Source organism: Ostrea edulis, chromosome 2, assembly GCF_947568905.1.
Source record: "Ostrea edulis chromosome 2, xbOstEdul1.1, whole genome shotgun sequence".
In the NCBI taxonomy this organism is placed as follows: domain Eukaryota; kingdom Metazoa; phylum Mollusca; class Bivalvia; order Ostreida; family Ostreidae; genus Ostrea; species Ostrea edulis.
In genome coordinates, this window is record NC_079165.1 from 95,187,580 (window position 1) to 95,198,588 (window position 11,009).

The 11,009-nt window shown below is 33.6% G+C and overlaps 1 protein-coding gene across 2 annotated transcripts in view; it reads right to left on the reverse strand.

The window, feature by feature from the left end:
• LOC125680389 (arylsulfatase B-like) overlaps positions 1-10,478 on the reverse strand; it is a 28,259-nt gene extending 17,781 nt beyond the window's left edge. Inside the window, exons 1-2 of one of the 2 annotated variants that reach the window (XM_056155618.1) lie at positions 10,353-10,478; positions 9,860-10,219 (exon numbers count right to left, since the gene is read on the reverse strand). In XM_056155618.1, the coding sequence (XP_056011593.1) occupies positions 9,860-10,108 (249 nt within the window). In that variant the 5' untranslated portion in view covers positions 10,109-10,219; positions 10,353-10,478. Of the gene's footprint in view, positions 1-9,859; positions 10,242-10,352 lie in introns of those variants that run through there. The other variant, XM_048919946.2, reaches the window with a different exon arrangement.
• Positions 10,479-11,009: the final 531 nt, after the last annotated feature.

Here is an 11,009-nt window from a genome sequence, read left to right on the forward strand (position 1 = left end):
TGTTAAGACATGTAGAACAAAAGTTGTTCAATGTGTCATAACCTATCGATCAATATCAAAAAATGGGTCTGTGGGCCTCATGGCTCGCCTGTAGAGTCGATTTTTTGTCGATATCGGTCGATCTCAATAACTTTTTACAGGTAAATATTTTGTAAAGACATATAGAACTAAAGTTGTTGAGTCTATAGAGGGCTAACAAATGACATCAAGAAATAGGCCCGCGGGCCTTATGACTCGCCTGGAGAGTCGAATTTCAAACGAATTTCACCGCAACTTTGCTTCAGAAGCTTATGATATGAAAAATTGATTATATCTAAAGTGTCTTAAAGTCGGAAACTAAATTGGAACTCATTTGTCTTTTTTTTCTTTTAAACTCCGAGTTCATCAACAAATCGGACGGAAGACCTACTCGTTGCTCGCAACGACATCGTGTCTAGTTATTATTCCTCTTCTTTAGTGAGAAATTTGTCCGACCGATTTTGTGAAAGTGCTTCGACAGATCCACTTCAAACTTTGTGAGCTGATAGGGGGTCACTAGGAGGGGTGCATTCAACTTTCAAATTTTCAAAATGGCCGCCGTTTCAAAATGGCGGCCAAAAAACGTCAAAAACTCAAGGTTGTCGGATTTCAACCAAATTCTATTTCTAGGGTAATTTAGTGACCCCGAGTGCATTTCCACCATCAAAAAAAAAATTTGAGCCGCCATTTTCAAAATGGTCGCCATATACCGAAATATTTCAAAGGGTTGAAATCTTTACAACATTAGGGTTCTGGGGTAAATGGAGGGTCCACAATTCATTTCTAGCATCAGTATTTCCTTCCAATCTATTTTCAAATGTTTCAAAATGGCCGCCATTAAAGAAAATAGCGGCCAAATTACAAGTCTGTCGAATTTTAACCAAATTTAGTTTCTAGGGGTTTTAGAGGATCCTGAGTGCATATCTGGTATCAAAAACCATTTCTAACATGGAGAGGTGTTCGGAGACATTTGTGTTGGCATCCCAACACAGTTATAGCTCGTTATTCTTATTATTATTTTCTTCTTATTCTTATTATTCCTCTTCTTTAGTGAGAAATTTGTCCGACCGATTTTGTGAAAGTGCTTTGACAGATCCACTTCAAACTTTGTGAGCTGATAGGGGGTCACTAGGAGGGGTGCATTCAACTTTTCAAATTTTCAAAATGGCCGCCGTTTCAAGATGGCGGCCAAAAAACGTCAAAAACTCAAGATTGTCGGATTTCAGCCAAATTCTATTTCTAGGGTAAATTAGTGACTCCGAGTCCATTTCCACCATCAAAATTCTTTTTTGAGCCGCCATTTTCAAAATGGCCGCCATATACCGAAATATTTGAAAGTGTTAAAATCTGTACAACATTTTGGTTGTGGGGTCAATTCAGGGTCCACCATTCATTTCTAGCATCAGTATTTACTTCCAATCAATTTTCAAATGTTTCAAAATGGCCGCCATTGAAGAAAATGGAGGCCAAAATTCAAGTCCATCGGATTTCAACCAAATTCAGTTTCTAGAGTTCTTTGAGGATCCTGAGTGCCTATCTGGCATCAAGAACCATTTCTGACATGGGGAGGTGTTCGGAGACATTTGTGTTGGCATCCCAACACAGTTATAGCTCGTTATTATTCTTTTTCTCCGGTACTTTTTTGTCCGGTAGTGTTCTCAGAAACTACAAAAGGGATCGATATGAAACTTTCCAGGATGATAGTATAGCATTTGTAGATGTGCATAGTGATAGTCATTTTGTCTGCACATGCATGCACACGCGCGCACATGCATTGCAATTTTGGTACAAAAAATGGAAAATCAGAATATTGAAGGAAGCGATATAAAACCTAAATAGGATGATAGTATATCATTTGTGCATATGAAAAATAATAGTTATTTTGTCAGCACGCGCACGCATGCGCGTGCACGCGCATTACAAAATTTGTACGCTAACTTTGGAATCAGTCTAACTTTTTTGTTGTTCATTGAAATGGCTTGAAATTCATATCATAGGTAGATATTGAGACCCTTAACTGATTTGCATGGTCAAAATTACCAATTTGCACGCGCATGCACGTTCGCTTCATTTTGATTGGATAATACTAAAACGTTTGTAACTATCTTATTTATGAAGCGAATGAGATGATATTCACAGCATACGTAGACAATATGTGTATCTATATATTGGTGTAACAAAAAAATGCCAACGCACACGCGCATGCGCGTGCAACGTTTTTTAAATGTTCAATTTTTAAAGGACGATAACGTTTTTGTTTTTCATCAAATTCTATTGATATTAATGGTTTAGATGTGTCTTGGTACTCCTTACAAATTGCTGTGGTTAGAATTACTGCTCAGCACGTGCATGCACGTGTGCTGAATTCTGATTGAACGATTTTAAAATCGCTATAACTTCCTTATATTTGGTGGAAACGTTATGAAATTCACACTGTGGGTATATGATACACATGCCTGTTGAACGACATCAACAAAATTTCGGAATCATACACGCGTGCGCGTGTATGCGCGTGCAACGCTTTCTTTCATTTTTTGGTACTGAAATGACCATATTGAACGTACTACATGTAATTAAAGGCTAAAATAAAATGATTTTTCGCTATAGATTCACAAGGACATCACTTTTTAATTGGGGGAGGTTTGGGGAACATCTGTAACGGTCCCCGTTACAATTAGAACTAGTTTAGAAAGCTTTGCAAATTTTGCTAATGATATTTTTTTTAATACAAAGTAGAATTCATTAGGAATTGATTAATAACTTTAACACCAGTGTTAATTGCTCTTAATTGCAACTTCTTTTGAATAGAGGGTAGAACAATCCGTTCCTTGAAATCACGCTTTAAAATGTCAAATATTTTAAAATACTTATTGATATAAATAGATAACAATTTGATTTGTCAAATTACTTCACATTACTGAGTAAAAAAATGGTTAATCTTCTTTCTAATTAGTTTAACCTCATATGCAATTGATAAAAGAGTGAACATCTTCGCCGTGTTTTGAAACAACAAAAGTGTTGGTGTAAATTTGCTACATGACAATTTATGACACCCGTGAAAGGAATTTGTGTTTCATGGGGGCAAAGATAGTTTAAAAATATTTTCCGTTTTATGGCAAGCCCTTTTACTATTTATTCGAAAAATAAGACGTCTCTTTAAATTAAAGAGATATCTCTTATTATAAAGAGATATCTCTTTAAGATGAGACTTATCTCTCAGTTTTCAGAGATATCTCACTAAAACGAGATATCTGTTCCACTTCGAGATATATCTCTTTCACTTAGAGATATGTCGCTTTCACTTAGAGAGAAATCTATTTTAGAGATATCTCTTTCACCTAAAGATCTAGAGATATCTATTTTACTTTTAGAGATATCTCTTACACTGAGAGAAATATCTCCTTCACTTTAAGAGATATCTCTTTTACTCTGAGAGATATCTTTTACTCTGAGAGATATCTTCTTCACTTAAAGAGATATTGTCTAACAATTCCTAAAGAGATATTTCTCAAAGTATAAGAGATATCTTTTTAATCGTTGAAAAAGATATATCTTTCTCAGAGAAAGAGGTATCTCTCAGAATAAAAGAGATATCTCTTTAAATGAAAGAGATATCTCTTAAAGACTTAAGGAATTCGCCCTAAACCGAAGCCCGTCAATGCAAATCTTACCATGCGATTGGTTAAAAAATAGGGTTACATCATATTAATGGCGATGCAAAGGGGAAAATCTGTTTAATTTAAAGAGATGCCTCTTTAAGTTAAAGAGAAATCTCGTTTTGAAAATTTAAAGAGATATCTCTGTAACTTAAAGAGATATCTCTTGTACATTGATAGAGCTATATCTCTTTACGCTAGAGAGATATCTATTTCTCTTTGAGACATTTCTCTAGCTTTCAGAGATATCTCTCAAAGAGAAAGAGATCTCTCCCTAGTGTACAGATATATCTGATTTCTTTTTTATTTGGATATATCTCTTTTGTTTAAAGATATATCTCTTTTGGTTAAAGAGATATCTATCTAGCGGGGAAAGATAAATCTCTAACTTACAAAGATATATCTACAACCAATAGAGATATATCTCTAATGTAAATAGATATCTCTTTTATTCAAAGAGATCTCTTATTTTTTTAATAAATAGTAGAAAGGCTTACCATACGTTTTCCATTGATATCTATAGTGATTATGTGATTTTAACACAAATTATAGAGTTATCTATGGCATATAAAACCAGGGTTTGACATTTACTTTTTTTAGCACTAGACCAGTCGGGCTACTTCAAATGATTTTTACTAGACCTGACCTTACATCCACTAGCCCTGACCAACTTTCCAGAAAAAAACCCTGATAGATACTCCTTATATATCTAAATACTTAATTTAAATTACAAACGTTAAGTTTGAACTAAAACGTATTCAATTGTCTCAAAGAAATCTTTAATCTCGTCATTCAATTTGATGCTTTTATTTTCAAACACATTTTCTGTTTCTTTAAATTCTACCCGTCACGGAAATTCTTTAGTCCATTTAGAATAAAATGACCTCAACCTTTTTTTTAATTTCTACTTTCCTTAGCACGGAAACGACTTCTGGTTTAAAGTAAAGTTTCTTTTTTTTTTTTTTAACACGACCAGTCGGACTAGTAAATCGATATTTTACCCGACCGGACCTATCGTTTAGTAGACTCGGTCGGTCGGACGTGCCTTAGTGTCAAACCCTGAAAACATTGCTATATTCGATAATCTTGATGTGATGTATGTTCAATATCTCGTGATGTATGTTCGATATCTTGTGATGTATGTTCAATATCTTGTGATGTATATTCTATGTCTTGTGATGTATGTTCTATATCTTGTGATGCATGTTCAATATCTTGTGATGTATGTTCAATATATTGTGATGTATATTCAATATCTTGTGATGTATGTTCAATATCTTGTGATGTATGTTCAATATATTGTGATGTATGTTCTATATCTTGTGATGCATGTTCAATATCTTGTGATGTATGTTCAATATATTGTGATGTATATTCTATATCTTGTGATGTATGTTCAATATCTTGTGATGTATGTTCAATATATTGTGATGCATGTTTAATATCTTGTGATTTATGTTCAATATATTGTGATGTATATTCTATATCTTGTGATGGATGTTCTATATCTTGTGATGTATGTTCAATATCTTGTGATGCATGTTTAATATCTTGTGATGTATGTTCTATATCTTGTGATGCATGTTTAATATCTTGTGATGTACAGTATTATCGAATATGCATCACAAGATATAGAGCATACATCACAAGATATAGAATATACATCAAAAAGATTATCGAATATACATCACACGATATTGAACATACATCACAAGATATTGAACATACATCACGAGATTATCGAACATACATCACAAGATATAGAACATACATCATAAGATTGTAATGATTTCATGTTTTTCAATGTTGCAAGAGGCCTACAGAAACGGTGATCTAGAAACTTAACTATGGTTGATACACAATTAGCTAGCAGCGGGTGATCTAGAAACTGTTGCTGATCATGTGACCCACAGAGGGTATATATACAGCTGCAGCCAGTCAGTAAGGTTCTTTTAAGCCAAGCGGAGGAAGAAGAAGCATTATAACGGTTAGTTTGGTCAGGTGGATTGCCTAATATTGGAGGCTTGCCACAGGTGGATTGCCTTATATAAATATTGGAGGCTTGCCACACTTCTTTGTTATATAGGACCATTTGTTTGGAGTCTGACCACAGTAGTGGCTAGCATTTTAGAGGTTGACCTCCTGGAGGTTCGCCTATTTATTTGTCATTCTTCCTCGGTTAGGGAAGGTGTAAGGCTTCAGAGGTTAGCAGTTCACTGTCCGTCCTGAATAAGGCATTAACACAGTAACTGCTGCTTCTGGAGTTGGACCACCTTTATTCGGCTAGGGCTTACCTCTTAGATAGTTGTTACTGCCTGAATAAGGCATATCTCTATCTAGAGGTGTATAAACTCATAAAGTAGTAATATAGGCCGACCAAGTGTGATTTTCCCCTAAGTAAGGGAAGGGTCTTATTTGTATATATTTGCAGACCAGTAGTTATATATTTAAATCACTTTAGAGAGGAAAACTGTATCATTTTGTTCAATCATTTTTACAGAGGAAAATTATTTACTTGTTGAATTAATTCAAAACCCCAGATCCTGGAATCAACCGGGTACGAACCCCCTTGACACGTTACAAGATATTGAACATACATGTATCACAAGATCATAAGATATTGAACATACATCACAAGATATTGAACATACATCATAAGATATTGAACATACATCACAAGATATTGAACATACATCACAAGATATTGAATATAAATCACAAGATATTGAACAGACATCACGAGATATTGAACATACATCACGAGATATTGAACATACATCACAAGATTATCGAGTATAGCAACGTTTTATACGCCATAGTTATCTCTCTTTGTTTTGTCAAATAAATAAACTTTTATGAATTTCATATAGATCTACAATGTAAATATCTATATTGACATAAAAATCATTTTAAGATAATAACTTTTAAAAATTTACCAGTAGGTAGGCGGCGAAACAATACTTCCGTTCGCAGTTCTTTACTGGGACCTATGCTCGGCATACTATAAAACCTGGCCTGGCCCCATTGGCCTGGCCTGGCCTCAAAATTGGCCTGGCCCCAATTTTGGCCTCTAATTATGCTCCATCCCAAATTTTGGCCTGGCCTCAAAAGTTGGCCTGGCCTCAAATTTGGCCTCTAAATTGGTTTTTGGCCTCAACCAAAAAAAAATTTTTAATTCAAAATTTTGATTGAATTCATTGATTTATTATTGGTTTTAGTTTTTCAAAGTCATAGCAGATAAATGGTATGTTTCTGTTGTTTTGTAAATGTGCACTATAAAATAATCGTGAACTACCACCAATCTGATTGATTTTATTGAATATCTATTGATCAGTTTATTGAACAATTTTCTTTCCCTTCATATATGTATGTATTAGTACACACCAAAACAGATTGCACAACTAATGAAACAATTGGCATATTGATCTTCAGAATTATGATTGATTTCATTGATTTATTATTGGTTTTAGTTTTTCAAAGTTGTAGAAATAAAATGATATATTTACATTAGAATAAACATGAATTACTACCAATCTGATTGATTTTATTGATAATCTATTGATTAGTTTATTGACAAGATTATTTGCTTTTCCCTTCCCAACTTATGTACTAGACACCAAAAAGTATACGGATGAAATGATTGATTTATTGATATTTTTTGTATTCAATAGAATTCAATTTGATATCAATTTACATATATTATAAAAGTGTTGTCATTATAATGAATTTGATTTTAAAAGCAGCGCACATTCAGAACAGAGCATGTGATCTTAATGTTTTCAATGTGCAGATACCACGCATTTAGTGTTACTCGTTTAATTTCCAAAGCATGATAAATGACGTTTAAAAAAAAAATCAAAATAAACACAGTGAAATGTTTGCTAGCATAATGATAATAGCCAATAAACTAAGGATTTTAGATTTGTATTTTAGTGTTCATTTACCTATACTTTACGTAGAATGAAAAATGTACATGTAGATTAAAACGGATATGATGTATTATAAATATTTCTTTCTTGATTTCATGATTAAGTTTCAATACTCATTGCAAAAGTGACAAGCTCCCATGCTATGAAAGTCTGCCCTGTCAGGATAAAGGGAATATCTATCACCATATTAAAGGATGGTGATGAAAACATTTGCTGAAATTGGAAATTCCATTATACAGAAACAATGGAGCAGTCCAACATTTGCAAATAGGGTGTGTTTGATACAACAGAAAATTTTAATTAGTAACTCATTTAATGATTGTGCCTAAACTAAATAAGGTAAACAAAATTGTCTGTCTGAATTTTCAAAATTGTGATGTTTTTTTCTGGTTTTTTGATAAAGCAACAGCAAAATAGAGCTAATTACAATTATTACATTAAATCTGTCCACCGGCCCTCTTCTTATTTTATGTCCAAGCCTGCATTAGTTAACCAAAAAAAATCGTTTGTACCTCTATCTAACCACTGCAGCAGCTACATCTAAGCAAATATCAGAATCATGTAATGCTCGTAATATTGTTTTATAATTGAGAAAAAAAAAGGTTTATGCATCTACAAATTCACAAAGTGCAGCTTTAATTTTTGTGCTTTACTTCTTAATGTTTTTTATGACTGTCATCAAAATCATCTTTCATTCTGATAATTAATGAAAATAAACGTTCTGTGCAGAGCTGTGTGACATTTCAAACCGTATATCATAGATTAACCTCAACCTTGACTTCCTGTCAAGACCCGTGCTGTAGAACTCTTGTGTTAAATTAATATGTAAATAATCTGATATCCCATTACAGTACTAGTGTAACATGTTTATTTCAAATAGCTTAAACAGATATGAACATCCTTAATTTATCAAAGTTGTAATTTCAAATCTGTATGATTTATGGTAGTATTTTTATACCTAGATATCAAACCCATTGTTCTTATCAATGAGAGTGATTAAGGGGGTACACTACATTGCAGTGTGTGAAGTGTGATGATTCATCATTACGCTGGTGGGAATTTGTTTTTTATATTCATTATCAATAAGTGAAATGGATCATTAGTAAAATGAGAGTTTTCAATGTGCATATTTACAAAACAACACAAAGATATCATTTATGTTCAACAATTCTGAAAAATCAAAACCAATAATAAACAATGAAATCAATCATAATTCAGAAAAAAATCAATAAGCCAATCTTTTCATTAGTTCCGTATACTTTTTTTGGTGTGTACTAGTACATATGTTAGGAAGGAAAAAAATTATTTAATCAATAAACTGATCAATAGATATTCAATAAAATCAATCAGATTGGTGGTAGTTCATGATTATTTTAATGTGCACATTCACAAAATAGCAGAAAGATATAATTCATGTTCAACAATTTTGAAAAAACAAAACCAATAATAAATCAATGAAATCAATCATAATTCTGAAAAAAAAAAATCACTATGTCAATCGTTTCATTAAGTGGTGTATACATTTTTGGTGTATACAAGTACATACATATATGAAGGGAAAAGAAAATAATTTGATCAATAAACTAATCAATAGATATTCGATAAAATCAATCAGATTGGTGGTAGTTTATGATTATTTTAAAATGCACATATACAAATCAACAGAAACATCTCATTTATCTGCTATGACTTTAAAAAACTAAAACTAATAATAAATCAATGAATTCAATCGAAATTTTGGATAAAAAATCTATTTTTTTTGGTTGAGGCCAAAAAAATTTTTAGAGGCCAAATTTGAGGCCAGGCCAACTTTTGAGGCCAGGCCAAAATTTGGGATGAAGCATAATTAGAGGCCAAAATTGGGGCCAGGCCAATTTTGAGGCCAGGCCAGGCCAATGGGGCCAGGCCAGGTTTTATAGTATGCCTCTATGCTCAGCACTTCCGGCTGTACATACCTCAACTAGGGTTCGTTAACATGTCGACATGTGCCGCGACTTGGAAAATCCGTTTTTAAGGTCAATCCGAAAGAACCGTGATTCTTACTCCTAAATACCGAGCCTTTCGCGAAGGAGCAATCACTACCTTATTAATATCTTAGAGGTTTGACGCGGCCATGACACGAGCAAGGCTCGTATTCACGGCCTCCCGGTTAGGTTATTTTGATAAAACGTGAAAATTTGGCATGTGACAGCCTTAAAGTTTGATATTATAGCTTTCAGAACAAGGTGTAAAAATCAGTATAGTGCTTATGAATACCTGATAGCGCCCAGACATCAGTTGGCTCCGTGACGGTGTACATATCGGCTGTACGTAATAATTCTCCAACTTGATACCTTCCCCCGCGAGTTTATCCAAGTTGGGTGTTTTTATCTCGGATCCATGATACCCGATGTCGTTGTAACCAAAATCGTCTGCTATCACTAGTAGAATGTGTGGTTTTGTATTTTGGCTTTTAATAACACATGCAACAACTAAAAGTCCAAGTATAGAGCAAAATGCTTTCATCTTCGCTATGTTAGGTTACTGCTCATCTGCGAGATATCTTATTGTTCCGCATTTATAAAGCATGTGCCTTCATGGAACATCACATGCCTTGTCACGATACAGTCAAATGATCTGAAATACCACCAAATTATCAATACCATTATCTTTGAACTTTTTACGTACTTTGAGAGGACGGTCAGCACATTTAACTCAAAGTACATTTAAACAATTTTAAAACTAGAGGCACATGGATCACATAGCTCACCTGTTTTCCCTTCCTCACTATTTTGTAAACATTTCCCTTTATAACGAGACATGTCCCTTTACTCGGGATACTCCGTGGCAATTTTAGTTCAAAATAGCTCTTTGGGTGTAACTAATCTACAACAACGACGTCATCAGCCGACAGATTATTGACGCCAACAGCGGATAGACCATATTTACAACTTTAACAGCCAACATACCAATCTTACTGAACCTTCTCAAATAATGATAAAAAAAATTGCATTCCTTTCTCATTTTTCTCCTAATCTGAAAAATAGAACATTTACCTAAGGGCCATAAAATTAACATGAGCTCAAATCTCGTAAAGCTCTTCTGGAAACATACAGTGAAATATAAGACTGCGGTCACAATTTAGCTTATCTCAACTTTATGAACCAGGAGCAAACGTTTGCAGATTTTTTTTCCTATCAAATATTCAGTTATTTTAAATGTTTGTCAAAGTATCATACCTTTTAACTATTATCATAATAAAAGAAATCTATAGATGGAAAACGTAATAGGAAAAAAAAATGTGTTCGTGAAGGAGTCGAACCCGGTCGTTTTAAAAATAGAAAACATCTTTACATATAAGAGTCGACGACCTTACCCACTGAACCACGCAGATTAACGTATAGGAGAAGTTGAAAATATTAGGTAC